General features: G+C 42.4%; 1 protein-coding gene across 1 annotated transcript; it reads right to left on the reverse strand.

Annotated features, from left to right (window-relative positions):
* On the reverse strand, positions 1-25,253 carry bin2a (bridging integrator 2a). The gene is made up of 12 exons (XM_060936742.1): positions 25,155-25,253; positions 24,658-24,738; positions 24,499-24,553; positions 21,919-22,013; positions 21,729-21,824; positions 21,513-21,620; positions 2,223-2,308; positions 2,010-2,085; positions 1,822-1,904; positions 892-996; positions 161-704; positions 1-51 (listed from the first exon to the last, which is right to left on the reverse strand). Exons 1-12 carry the CDS (start codon positions 25,251-25,253, stop codon positions 1-3), a joined length of 1,479 nt encoding a protein of 492 aa, XP_060792725.1.
* Positions 25,254-26,006: the final 753 nt, after the last annotated feature.

Consider the following 26,006-nt stretch of genomic DNA (forward strand, 5'->3'; position numbering starts at 1 on the left):
TCAGAATGTTTCTTCCTTAATTCCATGTATTTGATTCTTTAGGGCATTTTCCTTAAAAACAGAACAAAAAACACACAAACATTACAAAGTAGAAGGAAGAGCTATTTTTATATCAGGACACAGAAAAGGCAGTTAAGGATTTTCTTGCTTATGTACCTACCTTGCAAGAGACTCCAGGTCCTTCTACATTTGCTTTGCAATTTGTGTCTCTTCCATGTTCCATTCCAGAGCCAGATTCATTTAGCTCCTCAAGATGGACGTTGTGTTCATGATCTTCACTGGGTAAGGCCTGAGTATTAGCTCTTTCAGAATGATTTATGTTCAGATCCAGCTTGTTCTCATCACCAGTCTCTGCATACAAGTCACCATCCTGATCTAAACCCATCCTTTCTCCATCCTGCTCTGAGGCTGGCAGAGGTTCCCTTGCTTCTCTTTCAGTACCTTCATTCTCTTGTTTTGCTTCTTTGTTTGTCATGCTGTGCACACTTTCAGAAGCCTTTGTGTTATCTGTTACAGGTGCAGGTGTAGTGGAAGGTGTTTTCTCTGCTTCCGGGATGTCTTCACTTGTGGAACTTGCATCTGTCTCCTTAACCTCACTATTAGTGTTCTTTGGGGGCTTTGGTCTAGCAGGACTGGCCAGGACCCCTGGGCTGTTAGGCTCATATGGGGCCTTGTCAGGCCTGAAATTGGAAGTATGTTCTCTCCTGCAGCAGCAAAAATATTTAAAATTAAATATAAATAGGTAAATTTAAATTGTATTAATTAATGTAATTTTAATAAGCTGATGTATTAAACTGCATAATTACTCAAAGTAAAATATGGCCATTCAAAAACAAAGAAAAATCAGCTAATATTTGCCAAAGAATTTAACAAAATTACTTTTCCTTTTACCTCAGAGTACCTCGAGAACTGTAGCTCATGTGGAGCTCAGAGAAGCTGGCTCTCAGTGATCTGGGAGACAGTGCATCTTTTAGTGACCTCCTCTTCAGTGTCCCACTGCCAAAAGAAACGAAGAGATTCATATGATACATCTCAGGAAATGTGACAATTCACGGACTAACGCTTGACAAATTCACTTCTGACATGTACCCGGACATGCATGTGTAACAGAGTTTAGCTGTTGATTCCACTTGACACAGTGACAAGCAATCAGATTTGCTGTTACATACAATATGTATCATGGACACTCACTGGTTGCCATGGTTCCCCTCAGCACATAAATACTGGCTGTGACGTTACCTCAGTACCAGTACGTGAGGATTGAGCCCATGGTAGGTTACTCAAAGCACAGCACTGTACTGAAACTGTGAAAATAATGTAATGCAATAACACAGCTAAAATTATATTATACTGAAGAAGGTGGCGAACACATTGCACTTAACAGAATGAGTCAAATTGGTTGTGTATTGTTGTTACATATTGATACGATAGTTAGCTACCTTAGCTCAAAGGCTAAGCTAATATTTGCTAATTTCTTCCCATGAAGCTGTGCCGAGAGACTGCTGTATATGAACGTGACCAACCAGTGGGTTTCCTTGCTGTCCTACAGGTACATATGTTTATGTTTGGGTTTATGTTTGTTTATTAATTATTTATGAATAATCTGGCCAGTACGTGAGGATTGAGCCCATGCTGTGCCGAGAGACTGTTGTATATGAACGTGGCCAACCAGTGGGTTTCCTTGCTGTCCTACAGGCAATAAAAGTGCATTTAAACACTGAGAAAGTGTCGGCCTTTGTCACAGAAACACAACACAATGCAGACAGCGGTTACACATGCACGTGACAATTTTCAAGTATGGTTCAGAAAAAAGCAACACACCGGCTGAAGTTCTTCACCACAAAGTTCTTGTCAGGATGCTGGACTTTTAGGTTCATCATGATATTCTGTAAATCCTTGTTATTCTAGAGGAAACAGTTTTAAAAATATTTTATTCCCACAGTGGCTGAGGGCACACACAAAAATGACAATGTGAAAATTCAGCAGAACTTGAAAACATCTGAATTTACCTGAGACATTTCCTTATAGAAGATTTCTCTCAAGTTTGAGACAGCTTGGAAGACTGTTACATAACATCCAATGCGACTGTGAGAAGGGAATTACAGTGCAAACATTGTTTTTAAACTGTATATACTCCCATTATTTTCTAAGAGAAAAAAAAGACAAAATCATTTCTTGTTATTAAATCCACAAGTATGACCATTGGTGTTGTCACATCTCACCTATCATAGAGAATGGGCAACTCCTCTTTCAATTCCCTGTTCATGTCCTCAAAGATTGATTTGGTCATTTTCATCTCTTCCTGAGCCTGTAAAAAATAGACATATTCCAGGATTTAATCAACACATCATCTTCTTAACACCTCTTTAACAAACTGCTTCTTAACACCTCTTAACAAACCCCAACTGCAATGACCTACTCATTGTGCGGAACGAGAAAGAGAAGAACATTGCTGTAAAGTTCTATACATAGATGTAACATTTAGGGAGCTCATCTTAATGTCATTGCTGTTGTATAATTGTTACTTTTTTGCTATATAATGAAGCCTCAATAACAACTTAGTTGAACAATAATAACTTAGTTGAAATCAGGTTTCTTGAGGATTACCTACAAAACTTAATAAATATGAATTATCTGAAATGCTTTTGAAGTAACACAATAGAAATTAAAGTCCAGTTACAGATTAGCAGAATAATTCAGCACACCAAAGCTCAGCTTAATCATTTTTCTGGTTCCTGAGAAACAGCTATTTGAACTTAACTCTGCACACTGTCAAGGTCCATACCCCAAACTTTGCTTCCTTCTACATACAAATGGGCTGAAGATGCCTTTCTATACAACCAGTACTCAGTTACAGCTTGTTACAGCTAGTAAATCAAGCTCCGCCCACTTGGATTGATGTGCAAACATTATGGCCGCCACATGCCAATCCCAGCAGGTTTTTGATACAGTATTTTGACATCAAGATTGTGAAGACAGGCCAAAATTCCTAGGACTGTTTTGCAAAAGTAGGTTTGGCATATTAATCAGATTATAACAAATGTAATGTTAGTGGAGTAAACACATTAAACTAAAAAATAGTTTTCACCTTAGGACTTATTTTCCAAGAGATGTGCTTGTTTTTGTGTGCACAAACAATGAATAGTGCCCCACAGAGACTAATGTGAGTGAGATTGTATCACATGGGTTGCACTGTCTTTCAGAGTGTGTTATTGGTGTTAATGGATTAAAGTAAAACTGTCCCTGAATCTTGCTCTACAGATGCACTTTGGATAGCTTCACATTGAAAAAATACAGATTTTAGACAGAATGTCTAGATGAGAATTCATATAGCACTTGAAAAATGTTGGGTTCAAACAAAAGGTGCCATGTTTTGTTTAGATGTAAATTACAGAAATTGAAAGCTGAAGTTGTGATCTATCGCCTCATGTTCATCTTTTGATCTCAAACCCAAATGTCTTTAGTGTATAACAAAAACAAAAGAATTGGCCTTATTGTTCCAATACTTCCGGAAGTGACTAAAATTTTTTAGGGTTTCAGGCTAAACTTTTGGTTCTGTCATCTGTCCTTTTGTGTAATTTGTGCATTAATGAGACAATGTGTGCGATTAACTTTTAATCTATTAACTTTCAGTTTCTCCTCCAAATGCATTTTAGGGGAAAATAATGATAGAGTGGGGCGGCACGGTGGTGTAGTGGTTAGCGCTGTCGCCTCACAGCAAGAAGGTCCTGGGTTTGAGCCCCGGGGCCGGCGAGGGCCTTTCTGTGTGGAGTTTGCATGTTCTCCCCGTGGGTTTCCTCCGGGTGCTCCGGTTTCCCCCACAGTTCAAAGACATGTAGGTTAGGTTAACTGGTGACTCTAAATTGACCGTAGGTGTGAATGTGAGTGTGAATGGTTGTCTGTGTCTATGTGTCAGCCCTGTGATGACCTGGCGACTTGTCCAGGGTGTACCCCGCCTTTCGCCCGTAGTCAGCTGGGATAGGCTCCAGCTTGCCTGCGACCCTGTAGAAGGATAAAGCGGCTAGAGATAATGAGATGAGATAATGATAGAGTGCTATAAATAAACCACTCCCCATTACTAAACACGCATTGAGTCTGTAAACCTATTGATTAACAATGTTGTGAAACATTGGGGATAGATTAGGGATAAAATTAGCTCATGCTTAAAGTCATTCAAATTCTGTAAAGCTGATTTGCAACAATGTCTATTGTTAAAAGCGCTATAAAAAATAAACTTGAAACTTGATTATGGAAATATCACCAAAACGGGCAAGAATATTGGAGCTCAGAACTAAGGGGTGTGTCACTCTATGTAATTGTGTAACATGACACTCAAAATGACAACTTGCATTGATTTTTCTTTTACTTTTGAAAGCTGGGGGACCCTAAAAAGTCTAAAGTCTCCCAAATGAGCATGCAATGTCATCACTGTCCGTTATGACAGTTGACTTGCTGAGATCATCAAAGGCACAAAACCGACACCCATTCTCAGCACTGATCAATAAGCAAGAATCCTGCATTATCATTTACGTTGAAGCCAAGCTCATGTATATAGTGGTGGCCAGTGATTTGGTGATTTAACACAAGGAGTGCTATTCCAGTGGAAACTCTGCTGGAAAAATAGCAGAGAAGAAAACACAGCACTCCTTTTGGCAACAAAGTTTGTGAAACTGAATTAGTTAGTGAGTAAAAAACAAAACATTAACCCTAATATGGCTTGCTCTGACCCTAGTCTGCTCCTGATAATCCTACAACAAATTAAAACTACTAATTATTCATGTACTTGCCAGAGTGAACATGATAAGGAACTATGAAGAGATGAGGTAGCTTAGGATTTATGTTCGAAAAGGTCTTTATTTTGTCAGTAATAGCACTGAAAACCTGAGTTCAGAGCAGCCTCCAAATATGGCCGCTTCGGACTACAACTTCCAAGCACCACTGCACCCCTCATCTCCGAGATACTAGGAAGTGCATCTGTTTCCCATTTCCTCGTAATTACTTCCCTATGTAAGCCCAGCATTCACAAATACTGACTGCCAAGTATCGTTCTGTGCCCCCGTGCCTGATCATACCAAGCCTTTTGGCTTTCTGCCTGACTACCAGTGCTTTTGACTTTGTTTACATTTATTTCTGACTTCGTTTACTCGCCTGCCCTTTGACATTCTATTTGCAAATCGACTGACCCTTGTCCGACCATGACTTCAGATTGCTGTTTTGGATTTGGTTGCCAGTTCGTGACACACCCGCTCTCCCCTGCGCTTGCATCTGTAAGTGCCTGCACCCTGACAGGATACTTTGCCAGCAATGGATGCAGCAGAGGAAGCAAAGCAGACTGCTCTCAGTGCTCAGGGGTGACTGTTAGGAGAACATCAGCAAATGATAAGTGCACTTAACACCAGAATGTTGCAATTAACAGCTGTTGTTTTGCAGGCCAGCCTGACACGCCCTTTGTCCTCTTCCAGTGCAGCCCTGATGGTTCCATGACCCGAGAAGTATTCTGGGGGAGTTTCAGACTGTAAAGAATTTCTTCTTCAAAGCTCATTATATTTCACGAGTGGGTTAGTGCTGTTTGGGAGCATGGGGGCAAACACACCAGCTCGTATGATGAGGGTGTCAAAGTTGGTGAGAACCTGCTAACCATCAGACAGGGAGATAGGAGAGTGGCCAATTACGCGGTAGAATTTCGCACACTATCAGCCAGAAGTGGCTGGAATGAGCCCGCTCTCAAGGCCACCTTTCACCAGGGTCTGCGCCCTGAAGTGCTCACTGAACTGGCATGCCACGATGAACAACTCGTTCTCAACTCCCTCATCAACCCGGCCATCTGCCTAGGCCACCTTCTTAGAAACCGACCCTTGTTACAGTCACCTCCAGCTCTTCTTCCTACTCCGGCATCCCTGAGTCTGATGGAGGTCTCCCATGCTCGCTTGCAATGCTCAGAGAGTTGCAGCAGAGGAAGCAAAGCAGACTGCTCTCAGTGCTCAGGGGTGACTGTTAGGAGAACATCAGCAAAGGATAGGTGCACTTAACACCAAAATGTTGCAATTAACAGCTGCTGTTTTGCAGGCCAGCCTGACACGGCATAGGAGGCATAGTGAAGGGCTGTGCTTTGATTGCGGTGAGTCTGGCCATCTGATGGCCAAGTGTCCTGTTTGCCCACCAAACCCTAAAAGGGAGGATCTCACCCGTCAGGAAACCTGTCCATCCAGTCCAGTGAATCATGAATTTGTTCCCTCAGTCCGTTCTCTCAACATGCCAGTGCTGTTAAAGCTACCAGACTCGACCCATGTTCTCTCTGCCTTCATAGACTCAGGAGCAGAAGGGAAATTCATCAGTATAAATGCTTTCATCTTGGGGTTCCCATGACTCCAGCTTCACAATCCTCTAATATCCTGGCAACACAGATTAATTCTGCAATGGTCCCCATCCTGCTTCCAAACTGCCTGAAAATTCCACAAGTCTCTCTTTCATCCACCTCTGTGGAGAGCCCACTGCCAGGTACCTTGTTATTATGACCTCAAGAAAGTTTTCAGCAAGGGGAAGGCTAGTGGCCTGTGTCCTCACCGAACCTATGACTGTGCTATAGACCTCCTCCCATGTACGACTCCACCTCGCAATTGCATCTACCCTCTGTCCATCACCGAGGAGTGTACAGGAGGCACTACAACAGGGGTACATTAGGCCATCCATGTCTCCAGCTTCAGCCAGCTTCTTCTTTGTGGAAAAAAAGGAGGAGGTCTTCGCCTCTGCATTGACTACCAAGGTTTAAACCAGATCACAGTCAAATACCCCTATCCATTCCCCCTGGTGCCTTTGGCCTTGGAACAGTTCAGATCAGTGAGAATATTCACCAAGCTGGACCTTCGAAGTGCTTACAACCTGGTCAGAGTTCGGGAAGGTGATGAACGGAAGACCACCTTTAGTACAATGTCCAGGTACTTCGAATATTTGGTAATGTCTTATAGACTTTCTTGCACTCCCAGCATCTTCCAGTGTTTGATCAACAATGTACTGAGAGACATGCTGGGATGATTCGTCATTGCTTAGATAGACGACATTCTAATCTACTCCCCTAATGACGTCTCACATCACAAACATGTAAGGTCAGTACTCACCCGATTATTGGAGAATCACCTCTGTGTAAAAGCAGAAAAGTGTGAGTTTTATGTTCACCAGGTCTCCTTTCTTGGGTACATCATCAGCGCAGATGGACCATAGCAAAGTGTCGATGGTCACTTCCTGGCCCACACCCACTACCATGAAGGAACTGCAATTCTTCCTGGGGTTTGCAAACTTTTTTTTTTAAGGATATTTTTTGGGGCTTTTTTCACCTTTATTGGATAGGACAGTGTAGAGACAGGAAATGAGCGGGAGAGACGGGGAGAGATCAGGAAATGACCTCGGGTCAGAATTGAACCCAGGTCCCTGGATTTATGGTATGGTGCCTTATCCACCTGAGCCTCTCCAGAATCCACAGCACATCCAACCATGTTTCAGAACCCATGCCTATGCTACCACCCAAATGCTTCTTGCATGCCATTTCATAGAATGTAGATTGAGAAATAGCACAATTGCAACCTCCAAATCCACAAGAACTGTCTTCCTGGACTCATGTATGTGCCACCGCGATTTTGAGGTCAACTTAAAAGCCCACAAAAGACCACAAACGGAGGCCATCCACATCGGATCTGCTTTAATATCAACAGATCTTTGATTAAGGTACGTGAATCTTTTCATCATGGCACACCTTCAGCCTGTTCAGTGTGCTGAGTGCAGGATGTTTAGTCATTCTTCCTCCATTGCTAGCGATAGCTTTATTTGTGATAAGTGCAGGTTAGTTAGCGCTCTGACGAAGAAGATTATAGTGCTAGAAGCGCCCAGAAGTGCCCAGGCTTTGGAGGAGGTCAGTGAGCGTAAGAACAGTGTAGTTTCTGTAGAGGAAAGTCTGGATGCCCTAGGTGGAGTTAGTAATCCGCCAACTCTGGCATTAGAGCCCTTACAGTGGGGCGAATGGATGACGGCTCGTTGGCATAAGCATAGAGCCAAAGCTACTGCTGAGGCTTGCCCACGGGAGCACCACTCCTCTCTGCATCACGTGTCGAACAGGTTTGCTGTCCTTAGTGATGCACCCGCTGAGAAACTTGAAAGAGCTCTGGTTATAGGGGACTCTATCATACGGCATGTGAAATTAGCTCAGCCTTTAGGGGCACCAGCAGCTTTAGTGAGGTGTATACCAGGAGCCAGGGTGCCAGACATAGCAGGTAATCTTAGGGTCCTAGGCAAGCACAGGTTCTCAAAGATAGTTATCCATGCAGGAGCTAAGCATACTCATATAATGTATGTAGCCTTGAAAAATAAGTCTACCCAGTTAATTCCATTGCTTATTATTTACAGGCCCCCGGGGCCATATTCTGAGTTTCTTTCTGAATTTGCAGATTTTATCTCAGATCTGGTTATTTCCGTAGACAAAGCTTTAGTTGTCTGAGATTTTAATATTCACTTCGATAACCCAGAAGACCCTTTAAAAACAGCGTTTGTGTCCATCTTAGATTCAGTCGGGATTAAGCAGAATGTCATAGGACCGACCCATAATGGTGGTCACACCCTTGATCTAATACTAACATTCAGATTAAACGTAGACAATATAGTCATACTTCCACAGTCTGAAGTTATCTCAGATCATTGTCTCATCTCATTCAAAATATGTCTGAGTAATAATATATGCACCTCACCACGCTACTGTATTAAACGTACTTTCACGTCAACTACTGCACAGAGCTTTATAAATGATCTCCCAGAGCTGTCAACTTTGATTGGGTCACTGTCAGCCCCTGCAGAACTTGATCAGGCAACTGAATGCTTAGAGTCAACATTCCGCCATACTTTAGATAATGTAGCTCCTCTAAAAAGGAAAATGGTCAGAGACAAAAAGTTAGCACCCTGGTATAATGATGACACTCGCACATTAAAACAGACCACTCGAAAATTGGAACGTAAATGGCGTCAAACAAAATTGGTAGTGTTCAAATTAGCTTGGAAGGAGAGCTTCCTGAAGTATAGAAAAGCTCTTAGTGCTGCGAGATCAACATATTTCTCCTCCCTAATAGAAGATAACAAAAATAATCCTAGATTCCTATTTAATACTGTAGCAAAATTAACCAGGAATAAGTCCACTATCAAAACATGCACACCTGCAGTATGTAGTAGCAACAACTTCATGAATTTTTTTTAATGACAAATTGAGAATATCCGACAAAAAATTCAAACTACTAATTTAAGGTTAGACAATGAAAGTGACCTTGTAGTTAACAATATAACTGTATCAGATCATCAGTTAGAATGTTTTACTCCCCTAAAAGAAACTGAATTACTTTCATTAATCTCTACATCAAAAGCCTCAACTTGCGTACTAGATCCCTTACCGACACATCTATTCAAACAGATAATGCCTGGAGTAATTGAACCGCTTCTAAAAATAATAAATTCTTCTCTTATGATTGGCTATGTACCCAAATACTTTAAACTAGCAGTTATCAAACCCCTGATTAAAAAACCTGACCTTGATCCCTGTCAGCTGTCCAATTATCGGCCAATATCAAACCTCCCCTTTATCTCCAAGATCCTTGAAAAAGCTGTGGCACAGCAGTTATGCTCATATTTACATAGGAATAACATCCATGAAATGCATTAGTCAGGATTTAGACCTCATCGTAGCACAGAGACAGCACTGGTTAAAGTAGTAAACGACCGGGGGTGTCGTGGCTCAGGTGGTTAAGGCGCCATACCATGAATGCGGGCGACCCGGGTTCGATTCCGGCCCGAGGTCATTTCCCGATCCCTTCCCGTCTCTCTCTCCCGCTCATTTCCTGTCTCTACACTGTCCTATCCAATAAAGGTGCAAAAAGCCCAAAAAAATATCTTTAAAAAAAAAAAAAAAGTAGTAAACGACCTACTGTTGGCGTCTGATCAGGGCTGTGTCTCGCTACTTGTGTTGCTTGACCTTAGTGCAGCATTTGATACCATTGATCATTCCATTCTTCTGGATAGACTAGAAAATGTTGTGGGAGTTAAGGGAATGGCCCTCTCCTGGCTCAGGTCTTATCTAACTGATCGTTATCAGTATGTTAATATAAATGGTGATATTTCTAGACGTACCGAGGTAAAGTTTGGTGTTCCACAAGGTTCTGTCTTGGGTCCACTGCTTTTTTCTCTATATATGTTACCTCTGGGCGATATTATTTGTAAGCATTGTATTAGTTTCCACTGTTATGCTGATGACACACAGTTGTATGTCTCTGCAAAACCTGATGAGAGACACCAGCTTAATAGAATTGAGGAATGTGTTAAGGACATTAGACACTGGATGCTTATTAATTTCCTTCTGCTTAACTCTGACAAGACTGAAGTACTTGTGCTAGGACCACATACAGCTAGAAGTAAGTTTTCTGATTACACAGTAACTCTGGATGGCCTTTCTGTTTCTTCACGTGCAGCAGTAAAAGACCTCGGAGTGATTATTGACCCCAGTCTTTCATTCGAAACTCACATTGATAACATCACCCGGATAGCTTTCTTTCATCTCAGAAATATTGCAAAGATAAGAAATTTAATGTCATTGCATGATGCAGAAAAACTAGTCCATGCTTTCGTTACCTCCAGGTTGGATTATTGTAATGCCTTACTCTCTGGATGTTCCAATAAGTGCATAAACAAGCTCCAGTTAGTTCAAAATGCAGCAGCAAGAGTCCTTACTAGAAAATATGACCACATCACGCCTGTCTTATCCACACTGCATTGGCTCCCAATCAAATTTCGTATTGATTATAAAATACTACTATTGACCTTTAAAGCACTAAATGGTCTCGCACCACAGTACCTGAGTGAACTTCTGCTCCTCTATGACCCGCCACGCCTACTTAGATCAAAAGGTGCAGGCTATCTGCTGGTACCTCGTATAGTGAAGGCTACATCAGGGGGCAGAGCCTTTTCTTACAAAGCCCCACAGTTATGGAACAGCCTTCCAAGTAATGTTCGGGAATCAGACACAGTCTCAGCATTTAAGTCTAGGCTGAAAACATATCTGTTTAGTCAAGCCTTTTGTTAATGGTGTTTATGAGGTAAAGGAGTAGATCTGGAGGGTCCTCAGACATAGTGTTTTGGTAAACTGGGATGTATGGATGCTGTCAGTCCCCACTCGCTTGCTCACTCGAGTTTGTTGACGGTGTAGTGGCTGGCTGCTTTATGTCCCGGGGCTCCCTCATGCCTGTGTTACCTTCTGGCTCTCTCCTTTTAGTTATGCTGTCATAGTTAGTTGCCGGAGTCCCTGCTTGTACTCGGTGCAATATGTATACTGTTCCTACTTATTCAGGTGACATTGGGCATACCTAACCACCTGTGTTTTCTTTCCCTCCCCCCCACCCCAAATCTGTCCCTCTGAGTTACATGGAGTCAACAGGAAATCTTTTGTTGGAGACGGTGGAGACCTCGACTGGCTATCGTAGCCTGCAGGGAATCGGCCGTCAGACATTCTGTCGCATGTCCCAGACCCGGTGAAATGTAACTGAATTGTCTTGGCCAGCCATAAGGGTCCCATCTGCATCTCATCATTGCTGAGGAGTGTGCTCCCATCACCCAGTCAAGCATCCAGCCAGAGCAGGTCATGATATATTTTACCATATTAACATGCCATTGTGTGTTATGCCTGATGTAAAGACTCTCGTCTCTGCGAGCCTACCACACAGATTTAATACTTGTCATTTTTAGGGCATACCTAACAACGTGTTTTCTTTCTCTCTCTCTTCCCCCCCCCCCCCCCCCCCATCTGTCCCTCTGAGTTACATGTTGATCCTGGGATTGAGATGCTGGCCTCTTCTGCCCCTCGGACCTGCTTGATCCATCCTGGTGCCCTGTGTCTGGTCGGAGTTTTATCGCCCCACTACTGTGAAGGACGGCCCCATGAGGACAGTTGAGGGTTATACCTGTTAAAACTGTTAATATTATAGTCAGGCTGTCTGTTGTTGCCCAAATGAGGATGGGTTCCCTTTTGAGTCTGGTTCCTCTCGAGGTTTCTTCCTCATGTCGTCTGAGGGAGTTTTTCCTTGCCACCGTCGCCACAGGCTTGCTCATTGGGGATAGATTAGGGATAAAATTAGCTCATGTTTTAAGTCGTTCAAATTCTGTAAAGCTGCTTTGCGACAATGTTTATTGTTAAAAGCGCTGTACAAATAAACTTGATTTGATTTGATATATGCCTTCGCCAGTCTGAGGTTACGAAGAGTAACTTTGGAGAGGTGTTTAAATTAGCGAAGGCGATGTCTGATGCTGTAGTATGCTCTGGTCCCATCCCAATGCGGCATGGTGATCCAGCTTACTGCAGGTTATGGTCGCTGAACTGCTGGCTGTCCAGGTGGTGCTCTGAAAACAGTGTGGGCTTTATGGATAATTGGGCTAATTTTGAGGGCACTGCTGGCCTGTTAGGGTGGGACAGTATCCATCCCACTTGGGAAGGTGCTACTCTCATTTCCTGCAGCATAGGTCATAGTCTCTGAACAGGCCTAGTTAATTTCTGACAATCCAGAGTCAAGGCCAGAGAACAGATGAACAGGCTAAACCGACTGTCTGCTAACTGCACAGAGTCATCACTCAGGGTCCACAACATCGAGACTGTGTCTGTTCCCCGAGCTCAACAAAAAGGTAGAAATATTCAGAGAGTTTGTTCCAGCAACCTAATCAATATAAAATTAGATCTGCTGACTGTACAGCTGCTGCCAACACCTTTGATCTAAAGGTGGGGCTATTAAATATTAGATCTCTTACATCTAAAGCGCTAATGGTTAATGAACTTATTACTGATCAGGAGTTTAATGTACTTTCTTTAACTGAAACATGGATTAAGCCAAATGAATATAGAGCATTAAATGAAGCGAGTCCTCCTGGATACAGTTATATACACCAGCCTCGTCTAACTGGCAGAGGAGGAGGTGTTGCAGTTATTTATAATGATTATCTAGGTGTAACACAAAAACCTGGTTATAAATTATAATACATTTGAAGTTCTTCATTCTCATATAATGTATGTTGCCTTAAAAAATAAGTCTACCCAGTTAATTCCATTACTTATTATTTACAGGCCCCCGGGGCCATATTCTGAGTTTCTTTCTGAATTTGCAGATTTTATCTCAGATCTGGTTATTTCCTGAGACAAAGCTTTAGTTGTCCGAGATTTTAATATTCACTTCGATAACCCAGAAGACCCTTTAAAAACAGTGTTTGTGTCCATTTTAGATTCAGTAGGGATTAATCAGAATGTCATAGAACCAACCCATAATGGTGGTCACACCCTTGATCTAATACTAACATTTGGGTTAAACGTAGAAAATATAGTCATACTTCCACAGTCTGAAGTTCTCTCAGATCATCATCTCATCTCATTCAAACTATGTCTGAGTAATAATATATGCACCTCACCACGCTACTGTATTAAACGTACATTCACGTCAACTACTGCACAGAGCTTTATAAATGATCCCCCAGAGTTATCAACTTTGATTGGGTCACTGTCAGCCCCTGCAGAACTTGATCAGGCAAATGAATGCTTAGAGTCAACATTCCGCCATACCTTAGATAATGTAGCTCCTCTTAAAAGGAAAATGGTCAGAGACAAAAAATTAGCACCCTGGTATAATGATGACACTCGCACATCAAAACAGACCACTTGAAAACTGGAACGTAAATGGTGTCAAACAAAATTGGTAGTGTTCAAATTAGCGTGGAGGGAGAGCTTCCTGAAGTATAGAAAAGCTCTTAGTGCTGCGAGATCAACATATCTCTCCTCCCTAATAGAAGATAACAAAAATAATCCTAGATTCCTATTTAATACTGTAGCAAAATTAACCAGGAGTAAGTCTGCTATAGACACATGCATACCTGTAGTATGTAGTAGCAATGATTTCATGAATTTTTTTAATGACAAAATTGAGAATATCCGACAAAAAATTCAAACTACTAATTTAAGGTCCGACAATGTAAGTGACCCTGTAGTTAACAATATAACTGTATCAGATCATCAATTACAATGTTTTACTCCCCTAAAAGAAACTGAATTACTTTCATTAATCTTGGCATCAAAATCCTCAACTTGCGTACTAGATCCCTTACCTACATGTCTATTCAAACAGATAATACCTGAAGTAATTGAACCGCTTCTAAAAATAATAAATTCTTCTCTTACAATTGGCTATGTACCCAAATCCTTTAAACTAGCAGTTATCAAACCCCTTATCAAAAAAAACCTGACCTTGATCCCTGTCAGCTGTCCAATTATCGGCCAATATCAAACCTCAGATCCTTGAAAAAGCTGTGGCACAACAGTTATGCTCATATTTACATAGGAATAACATCCATGAAATGTATCAGTCAGGATTTATACCTAATCATAGCACAGAGACATCTTTGGTTAAAGTAGTAAACAACCTACTGTTGGCATCTGGTCAGGACTGTGTCTCGCTGCTTGTGTTGCTTGACCTTAGTGCAGCATTTGATACCATTGATCATTCCATTCTTCTGGATAGACTAGAAAATGTTGTGGGAGTTAAGGGAACGGCCCTCTCCTGGCTCAGCTCTTATTTAACTGATCGCCATCAGTATGTTAATATAAATGGTGATATTTCTAGATGTACTGAGGTAAAATTTGGTGTTCCACAAGGTTCTGTCTTGGGTCCACTGCTTTTTTCTTTATACATGTTACCTCTGGGTAATATTATTCATAAATATTGTATTAGTTTCCACTGTTATGCTGATGACACACAGTTGTATGTTTCTGCAAAACCTGATGAGAGACACCAGCTTAATAGAATTGAGGAATGTGTCAAGGACATTAGACACTGGATGCTTATTAATTTCCTTCTGCTTAACTCTGACAAGACTGAAGTACTTGTACTAGGACCACATGCAGCTAGAAGAAAGTTTTCTGATTACACAGTAACTCTGTATAGCCTTTCTGTTTCTTCAAATGCAGCAGTAAAAGACCTCGGAGTGATTAATGACCCCAGTCTTTCATTCGAAACTCACATTGATAACATTACCCAGATAGCTTTCTTTCATTTCAGAAATATTGCTAAGAAATTTAATGTCACTACATGATGCAGAAAAACTAGCTCATGCTTTCATTACCTCCAGGTTGGATTATTGCAATGCCGTACTGTCTGGATGTTCCAATAAGTGCATAAACAAGCTCCAGTTAGTTCAAAGTGCAGCAGCAAGTGTTCTTACTAGAACTAGAAAATATGACCACATCACCCCTGTCTTATCCACACTGCATTGGCTCCCAATCAAATTTCGTATTGATTATAAAGTACTACTATTGACCTTTAAAGCACTGAATGGTCTCGCACCACAGTACCTGAGTGAACTATGACCCGCCACGCCTACTTAGATCAAAAGGTGCAGGCTATCTGCTGGTACCTTGTATAGTGAAGGCTACATCAGGGGGCAGAGCCTTTTCTTACAAAGCCCTGCAGTTATGGAACAGCCTTCCAAGTAGTGTTTGGGAATCGGATACAGTCTCAGCATTTAAGTCTAGGCTGAAAACATATCTGTTTAGTCAAGCCTTTTGTTAATGGTGTTTATGAGGTAAAGGTGTAGATCTGGAGGGTCCTCAGACATAGTGTTTTGATAAACTGGGATGTATGGATGCAGTCAGTCCCCACTCACTTGCTCACTCGAGTTTGTTGACGGTGTAGTGGCTGGCTGCTTTATGTCCCAGGGCTCCCTCATGCCTGTGTTACCTCCTGGCTCTCCCCTTTTAGTTATGCTGTCATATTTAGTTGCTGGAGTCCCTGCTTGTACTCAGTGCAATATGTATACTGTTCCTACTTATTCAGGTGACATTGGGCATACCTAACAACCTGTGTTCTCTCTCTCTCCCTCTCTCTCCCCCCTCCCCCCAAATCTGTCCCTCTGAGTTACATGTTGGTCCTGGGATCGAGATGCTGACCTCTTCTGCTCCCCAGACCTGCTTGATCCATCCTGGTGCCCTGTGTCTGGTTGGAGTCTCATCGCATTGCTCCTGTGGAGGACGGCCCCATGAGGACAGTTGAAAGTCACACCTGGAGGATGCTCTGGACTCTTACAGTAATGCTTTTATGGCTGAGGACTACAGTTGATTTGCTAACTTTAGGACTGCAGTTGTCATGAACAGTTTTGCACTCAAGTTTCCATCAATGAAGAGTTATGACATCAACGAAACTGACTTCATGTTAAAACTGTTAATATTATAGTCATGCTGTCTGTTGTTGCCCAAATGAGGATGGGTTCCCTTTTGAGTCTGGTTCCTCTCGAGGTTTCTTCCTCATGTTGTCTGAGGGAGTTTTTCCTTGCCACCATCGCCAGAGGCTTGCTCATTGGGGATAGATAAAATTGGCTCATGTTTTAAGTCATTCAAATTCTGTAAAGCTGATTTGCAACCATGTTTATTGTTAAAAGCACTCTACAAATAAACTTGACTTGACTTGAAACTTGAACTCATCATCTGGGCCCATTCTTCTCCAGCCATGGGGCACCCCAGCAGTCACAGAACCTATCAACTCCTCAGAAATAAGTATTGGTGGGAAAACATGATTTCCAAGATTAACCACTTTGTTTCATCCTGCTCCACCTGTACCCAAGCAAAGGTGCCATGGGCCCCACCTGCCAGGAAGCTCTGTTCACTCGTGGTGCCTCAACAACCCTGGTCACTTAAAGCCATTGACTTCATCACTGACCTAACTTGATCCCAAGGTAACACAGTCATCCTTGTGGTTATAGATCACTTTTCCAAAGCCCTCAAACTCATTCCTCTGTCTGGCCTACCCATGGCATTCAAAACCAGAAGTTTATGGACAGATTAGGGGTATCTGTGAGCTTAACTTCAGGGTACCACTCACAATCCAATGGCCAGGTGGAACATGCCAACCAGGAGGTTGGTTGCTTCATCAGGATATTCTGCATGAGGAATCAGAAGGATTGGGCACAGTGTGGGTGTGCTGTGAATGCCAACTAGTAAATCCAGTGGCCACTCCAAAAGTGCCTTTGCGCCCTCTCCATCTAATTGAGACCCCCTTTGAGAGAATTAGCATGGATCTCAGTCAGCATGGGGATATTGCTTTATTTTAGTCCTGGTAGACTATGCAATGCAATATCCAGAAGCGGTGCCTCTCCACAATATTTTAGCACGCAGTATTGCGAAGGCACTCTTCCGTATTATCTCCCAAGTTGGGATTCCCGAAGAAATCCTGACTGACCCAAGGCACTACATTTATGTCATGCACACTTTGCAAGCTGTATGGGTTATTGGGAATTAAATCCATCCACATCAGCATCTGTCACCCACAAACGGATAGGTGGAATGGTTCAATCAGACACTTAAAAATTTAATTTGGAAGTTTGTAAGCTAAGATGCATGTAATTGGGATAAATGGCTTGAGCCCCTGTTAGTCATGGTATGAGAGGTCCTGCAAGCCTCCATGGGATTTTCCCCATTTGAATTGTTATATGGGTGTAAGCCTCATTGCATTTTGGATGTGCTGCAGGAAAATTGGGAGGCGGGACCTTCAATTAGCGAAAATGAAATTCAGTACATTCTTGATCTGCGTGCAAAGCTCCACACCCTCACGCACTTAACCCAGGAGAATTTACGGCAGGCACAAGAACATCAAGCCTGGCTGTACAACAGGGGTACATGCCTTAGAGAGTTCACCCCAGGAGATAAAGTGCTCATATTGCTCCAAATTGGTCGCCAAGTGGCAAGGGCCCATCAAGGTCACATGGCGAATTAGGGACATTGACTATGAGGTGAGGCGAATGGATAGGGGCAGCACACTACAAATATACCACCTCAACCTGTTAAAACACTGGAATAAGGGAGTCCCTGTGGTGTTGTCATTGGTAGTTCCGGAGAAGGTGGAGCTGGGGCCAGAGGTAAAAACAAAAGTAACCACTCAAACCGCTCTGGTTTCAAACCGCACCCACTTCATAGAACACCACATTGAAACACCCCCAGGGGTGGTGGTGCTTAGTCACCAATACTGCTTGCCTGAACACAAAAAAAAGGTGGTTTGAGACGAACTCAAGGCCATGCTCAAAATAGGCATAATTGAGGAGTCCCACAGTGACTGGAGCAGCCCAGTGGTCCTAGTCCCCAAGACCGACGGGTTGGTCTGGCTCTGTGTGGACTATAGAAAAATCAATGCAGTGTCTAAATTCGATGCATACCCAATGCCTCGCACTGATGATTTGCTTGATCGATTAGGCACTGCTCATTTTTATTTGACACTGGATTTGACAAAGTGATATTGGCAGATCCCCTTGCCCCTCTATCCCAAGAGAAAATGGCCTTTTGCACACCATTCGGATTACACCAATTCATCATGCTTCCTTTCCGGTTATTTGGGGGCTCCCGCTACGTTCTAGCAGCTCATAGACAAGATCCTCTGTCCACATGCCACCTATGCTGCGGCCTGTCTAGACAACATTATTATACATAGCAATGATTAACCACAGCACCTAGAACACCTTAGGGCTGTCCTGGAGTCGCTGAGGCATGTAGGGCTCACGGATAACCTGAAAAATTGTGCGATTGGGTGGGTGGAAGTACGGTATCTGGGTTTCCACTTGGGTCATGGGCAGATGTGTCCCCAAATTAACAAGACTGCAGTGATTGTGGCCTGCCTGAGGCCCAAGACGAAAAAGGGGGTGAGACAGTTCCCGGGGCTGGCTGGCTACTTTTGCAGGTTCATACCTAATTATTTGGATGTCACCAGCCTGCTGACTGATCTCACTAAAAAGGGAGCACCAGATCTGGTCCAGTGGATGGAGCAGTACCAACAGGCTTTCACCAGTGTAAAAGCTGCACTGTATGGGGGGCTGCTTTTACACTCCCCTGACTTCTCTCTCCCTTTTATCTTGCAGACATATGCATTGGCTAGAAGGCTGGGGGCCATTCTGTCCCAGGAGGTGGAGGAATGTCTGATGCTGTACTTCAGTTATAAGCTCTCAATGAGTGAAAGTAAGTACAGCACCATTGAGAAGGGGTGCCTAGCCATCAATTGGGTGGACCTCACCCTCCAGTACGACCTGCTGGGGCACCCTTTCACCCTCTGTTCAGACCACGTGCTGCTCCAGTGGCTCCACCGCATGAAGGATGCCAATGTGCAGATCACCCATTGGTATCTTGCCCTCCAGCCTCTTAAATTCGAGGTGATCCACAGGCTGGGGGTGCAGATGGTGATGGCGGACTTTGGGGGTGCAGATGATGATGTCCCATTTTGGGGGGAGTCTGCTGCAGGCCAGATGGCTCCCCGGCCTGAGTCAGGCAGTGGGAGTATGTAGCAGCAGGGGCATGGCCAAGCATCGGTTTGTGAATGGAGGGTGGGGCCAGGGAAGGTGAGTGGCAAAGTCATTACACCTGTTGACAATTAATGTTGTGTGTGTGTTTTTGCAGTGATGACGCAGGATAGAAAAGGAGGGAGAGAGCGAAGGTGAAGAAGCTGTCCCAACCAGAGCACCTGTCTGTGTGTGTGTGTGTGTGTGTGTGTGTGTGTGTGTGTGTGTGTGTGTGTGTGTGTGTGTGTGTGAGAAATGTGAATGAGCAAAAGTAGAGCTGAAAAGCTACACAGAGAGCAAGAATAAAGTCTGTGTTAACATCATATCCTGCCTGCTGCGCTTCAGCACCCACATCAAGGACTTACTACAGAAACATTTCTCCTTCCATGTACCTCTGCTAAACAAATTAGCAGCATTATGTCTCAAATCACATGCTTAGGCACTGTTTAAGACCATTATTTAGTACATACACTGACCAGTTTTCCTATTACAGTTACTTTTTGGATTTTAAAAACCTCTCATATAAACAGTTTTGCAAACCATTCTTCTGGATATTTTAGATTAGCAAATACTAGGTCACAGTTGTCCATTTGAAACAACATGACAGACATGACAGTAATCACAATGATGGCAGAAAGTTTAAGACAGTGCTCATCAGTGTGTTTAACATCGCTGTGTAGGAAACTCATCTCATCTCATTATCTGTAGCCGCTTTATCCTGTTCTACAGGGTCACAGGCAAGCTGAAGCCTATCCCAGCTGACTACGGGCAAAAGGCGGGGTATACCCTGGACAAGTCGCCAGGTCATCACAGGGCTGACACATAGACACAGGCAATCATTCACACTCACATTCACACCTACGGTCAATTTAGAGTCACCAGTTAACCTAACCTGCATGTCTTTGGACTGTGGGGGAAGCCGCAGCATCCGGAGCAAACCCACGCAGACATGGGGAAAACATGCAAACTCCACACAGAAAGGCCCTCGCCGGCCATGGGGCTCGAACCCGGACCTTCTTGCTGTGAGGCGACAGCGCTAACCACTACACCACCGTGCCGCCTGTGTATGAAACTACTAAACATTTTACAGTTCAACTCAGAAACCTGACAGTCAGGGCAGATTGTTCAGATGGGCCAACTACTGAAAGTTATTTTTAAATATTCCAAATGTGCATAAGATATGAAGTGTGCGTGACCAATGCCGCTCATGTTAACACTGCTTCTTCATGTGCAAAATCATGCACCAAGTATAAACCAGCTCCTCTGCTTCGTGTTGGGCTGTATCACACCATCTCAGTGTAGAGGAAATGTAGATAACAACACAACACTTCCCTCTAGACTGGTCAGTCAGTGCAAGCAATATTCCTTAGATTTTTAGTCACTTACATTACATATGTTCAATTGGCAGGTGTTTGGCACAGTGGTGCAGTGGTTAGCACCATTGCCTCACAGCAAGAAGGTTCTGAGTTCAAGCCCAGTGGCAAATAGGAGCCTTTCTGTGTAGAGTTTGCATATTCTCCCTGTGTCCATGAGGGTTTCCTTCAGGTGTTCCAGTTTCTCCCACAGTCCAAAGACATGCAGTTAGGTTAACTGGCTACTCTAAAATTGACCGTAGGTGTGAATATCTGAGCTATGTTCCATGATCAGACACAAGTAGTATGGCGGCACCTTTGTATGCCTTCAACTCGGCCATGTTGAAATGCATCCTTCGTATTTCAGCTATTCAGCTGCAAGAAAGGATAAATAGCTGCTCCAAAAAAAATTTATGTCACTGGCCTGATAATTTGTTCGAAAGTTACAGATTTCCAATATTATAAAACTGGAATAAAAAAAACAAAACAAACAAACAAACAAAATGTAGGGTGGTCAAGACTTGGGGTTATACCAGCCTCTGGGGTTGCTCAAGCTTAGTGCTTGTCCCAAGCCCGGATAGATTGGGGAGGGTTGTGTCAGGAAGGGCATCTGGTGTAAAAACCTATGCCAAATCAAATATACGGATCATGATGATCCGCTGTGGGAACCCCAAATGGGAGCAGCCAAAAGAAGAAGAAAAAGAAGTCAAGACTTGCAGAAAATTCAGTTTGGGCTCATTTGCTCATAAAGGCAGGGAACCTCTGACATAAATGTTCCACTAAAATGGACTCTTAATGTACCTTATTTATCTTGATGTCATCTCTCTTTTTGGCATTCTGCAGTGACTCCAGGTGATGGCGAGTAAAATCATAGTCCACAAGTTTTCTGCCTCGTTTGGCAATTCTTTCCTGAGGCACACAAAATTTACTTTGAAATGGAAATTAAAAACTCTGAAAAGATCAATATAAACTGTTGGATGCATGTGTGTGAATGTGTGTGTAAAGATGAGTAATTACCCTCATATCTGGGAACTGGCTCATGTAAGATTCTATTGTGAGTAATGCCTGATCTCGCAGTTTTGCCTCATAATCATTCCATAGCAGGTCTTCTCCCTTTTTTGAAAAAGTTACATATGAGAAGTAAATATGATTCTTGCTGGAAAGGCAACAGTTTCATATTCTGTGTCAAAGTTTGCATGAGGATCACCTCGACAACAGCCCCAAGGTCCTCTGCTCCTTCCCAGCCAAGCTCATAAGCATCGAACAGAGACTGAAAAAGACGACTGGATGCATCTCGCATCACTGTGGAACATACACTATAGTTTCTCTATGCCCGTGAGGATTCCATTTTAATTAATCATTTACATCAGGGGTCACCAAACTACGGCCCGCGGGCCAGATCCGGCCCGCCACCCCCCTTTGACCGGCCCCCCAGCCCCTCTGCCCCCCATCACTTGAACCGGCCCTATGAGGCAATCCCCAAAAGTGGTCATGGCCTATTTTTTAAAATTGCTTTTTGGCAAATAATAACATGTCTGCATCTTGTATTTTGTTGATTTTATCAATTAAATTGATATTTAGTTATAAAATGAACTATTCATATTTTCCGAATTTTCGTCATATGCTCGCAATCAAGCAGTGACAGGCAGCGCATGCGCAGAGAACTGTCAGTGTTCAGGACAGCAAAATGGCGAGCGGTCAGCAAAAAGCTGACAGAGAGTGCAGAGTTTTTAAAGAACAGTGGACCACCGAATATTTTTTCGTTCAGTGTAAGCAGGGTTCGAATTATAAATTTGACCCTATGGGGGTCTCTATTTAAAAAAAAAAAAAAGCAATGCATACTCGCTCTCCTGGACCAGCGCACTTTTGCGCACTGCAGTGCACAGCTTTTACACACAGGCGCGCGCATGCACGCACGCACACACAGTGTTGCGCGCATATATATATATATATATATATATATATATATATATATATATATATATATATATATATATATAACAAATTATATATATAATTATATATATTGTTAAACAAAGGAAGATCGTTGTGAGATAGAGGACAAGTCTTCTTCGGACTTAACTTCACATTCGATTTCGCAGGCTGCAAATTTCAGTTTGCGCGCATAGTGGTGTGGTGGTGAAGTACAGCCGTACATGTTGCGGTTTAATAACACGTTCAATACAAAGTTATGGCTGCATGGTGATCGGAAATGAAATGAGTTTTATTTATATTTATATGGTGATATAGGCTATTCAAGCTTATTATGGTGATATATGACGTATTTGAGAGACTTCCACAGAAAATTAAGTTTGCTTCTTTCATGGGAGCCTGAGGGAATGGGAGCTCAGCTCCCATTGGCTCCCACGTAATTCGAACTATGAGTGTAAGGACCGTGCAGTTTATCTTGTATGTAAAGAAAGTGTGCCGGTTTTCAAAGAATATAATCTGCGTCGTCACTACGAAACCCGCCACAAAGAGTATGCTAGTTTGCGAGGGCAAACAAGAGAAGACAGGATTCGGAGGATGAAATGCGGACTGGCTGCACAACAGAATGTATTCCTTCCCCAAACCCAGATCAACCAGGCTGCTGTCCGAGCTAGCTATAAGGTAGCTCACCTACTAGCTACCCATGGAAAGCCGTTTACTGATGGGGACTTTGTTAAAGTATGCATGCTTGCTGTGGCCGAGGAGGTGTGTCCCGACAAGAAGGATGCGCTCGACGCGGTGAGTCTCTCTGCACCTACTATGACCAGGCGAACCGAAGATTTGGGGGACAACGTGTATGACCAGCTGAATGAGAAAGCGTCAGAATTTGAGTTTTTTGCTTTGGCCATGGATGAGAGCAATGATGTGCAGGACACAGCACAACTGCTGTGATCTATTGCTCATATTATTATAATTTCACTGTTTTTTAAAAATTATTTATTTTATAGGCCTATTTATTTGACCTTTATTAAGTGCTGCATACAATTATTATTTATATTATTAATAATATCAACAGGCCTACCTACAATTTATAATTTTCCACTCACCTTTGCCAGTGTCAATCACCTCAACTAGGCAGATGTTTCTTACCTTGACAGCTTTGATGTTATTTTTATTAGAAAACAAATAAATGGAATATCTGTGGTATTTCAAATTAAAACAAAGTGTGAAGACTCAATTACTACTTTTGCAAACCACTAGTAAAGATAAACAAATATGTGCCAGGAATCAAGTGTTGATATAGTAGTGGGGATATAGTAGTGGGGATATAGTAGTGTGGGTATAGTAGTGGGGATATAGTAGTGGGGATATAGTAGTGTGGGTATAGTAGTGGGGATATAGTAGTGGGGATATAGTAGTGGGGATATAGTAGTGCTGATATAGTAGTATGGATATAGTAGTGGGGATGGCCGTGCCAGGCTAGTAATCTCTACTACACAATGAGGCCTGCTGGTGGTCATATTTGTCTGGGTCATACAATTCTATGTGATATAGCTGACCCGACCCCGGCCCCCCATCACAGTCAGGAACGACAATGTGGCCCCCAGAGAAAAAAGTTTGGTGACCCCTGATTTACATCATTGATGTTTCAACACTAACAAAGGTGTTATGAAGGTCCTTTTGATTTAATAACTGAATAAAATTATTAAATATGGTAAGATATAAATAAGTTTCTTTTATTTGCTTTCATTCATGTTCAAACACATTACCTTAACTTAATAGAATGCATGATAATGTAAATCTTATATTAAAGAGCCAAACATCTTCAAAGAACTCTATACTCGATGCTATAACAAACCTCTCACAGCATTTAAGTATGCCTTAAGGTCCTTGTATATTCTGTGTCCATCACTCTGTAAAAATAAATAAATAAATAAATAAATACACCATAATAGCAACCCATTTAAGTATTTCTTCTAAATCAGGTCTTATGTTCATGATACATTTTATTGAGTACCTGCTGATCTTGGAGGTTTTGTACACATGTTTCAAACTGTGCATCTCTTGTCTCCTCAGATTTACCAAACTTCTGTAAAACCTGCCAGAGTAGCAAGCAAATCGTTTAGGAGAGTTAGATACGCTTGACTGTATTTGTATGGAATGGTTGTTGTGGCTCAAAGAGGATCCTTGTACAACCTTGTGTAATTATAGGAGGTGTTTTCAGTGTAATATGATTTAGTCTGTTGCAGATAAAGGTGAAATGTTTACTAAAAGAGAAGTTGAATGTTGACATTGGCTGTACTGCTGTATGAAGATAAAAGCTACAGATAAAATGATATTCACACCGATATATTGCCTTTTGCTCCATTGGTAAAAATTGAACTGCTCTGGGAAATTTTGTATGTAATATTACAAATGCTTAACTATCAAAACACTGTCCTAAAGTAATTAAAATGTTAGCTAAAGCTCTTGTTAGCAACAGCACTACTGATAATTGAATAATGTGACTCTTACCTTCTCCTGTGCACGGCTGAATTTTCTCTGGACCTGTCTGGTGAACTCTCCTGCACCTCCCTTTGAATGGAGACTGGTGCTACTTTTTCTCTCAGCCATGATTTCCAAACTCTTCTCAACACCTGGTTTTGCTCTCAGGAACACTGATATATATAGCAAACCTTTCAAAGGATTTTGAGTGAGGTGTAAAGTAAGCATAAAGCCTTGGCTTTCTTTTTGATATCTTTTAAAGGTACTTATATTACTCTGTCATGGTAATAAACAATAAAAACCCTTATCTTCACCAGTCATAACTGTGGAATTTCTACACAGATGTGTTTCACTGATAATAATAGTATACAGCACAAGTGCATGAGGATAATAGTCTGCAGATAGTCATCTGCAGTAGGAAGTGGTGTCTGTTGGAGAGGACGTTCACAGCACATGCACCTACAAGCACATTTCTGCTCAACTTCATCTTGAAAATATACAATAAACACACATCATACAACACATGGTACAATACATTATTAATAGCCATAGTCGGATCACTAGCAAAGTGTGTACTGTTGATGTGGCCGTCCAGTTGGGCTTGGTGTCTGCTCTAAACATGGAAACGCTTTACAATTTGGCAGGTAAATCCTTCTGTAGCATGGAAGTGTTACGTAGATTGTCAGTGACTGATCCTGTTACGCACTGGGTTCAGCAGTGAACAGTTTTTAATCTGTGGCCTGGAATAGTAATAAAATAACTACCATTTTACAGCTATATAAGCTGCTGCAACATGACCTTAGACACGTCTCCACCCTCTGGACTCCAGCCCTAATATAGAGAGCCCTAATATAGTGATGCTATAGTAGTGATTACATTTTT

The sequence above is a fragment of the Neoarius graeffei genome, chromosome 13 (assembly GCF_027579695.1).
Source record: "Neoarius graeffei isolate fNeoGra1 chromosome 13, fNeoGra1.pri, whole genome shotgun sequence".
NCBI classification, from domain to species: Eukaryota; Metazoa; Chordata; class Actinopteri; order Siluriformes; family Ariidae; genus Neoarius; species Neoarius graeffei.

Coding starts and splice junctions, on each gene's coding strand:
- bin2a (XM_060936742.1), bottom strand. CDS start 25,253: ATGGCTGAGAGAAAAAGTAGCACCAGTCTCCATTCAAAGGGAGGTGCA. Junction 24,554..24,657: donor AAAACCTCCAAGATCAGCAG/GTACTCAATAAA, acceptor TTATTTTTACAG/AGTGATGGACACAGAATATA. Junction 2,309..21,512: donor ATGACATCAAGATAAATAAG/GTACATTAAGAG, acceptor TATTTTTTACAG/GCTCAGGAAGAGATGAAAAT.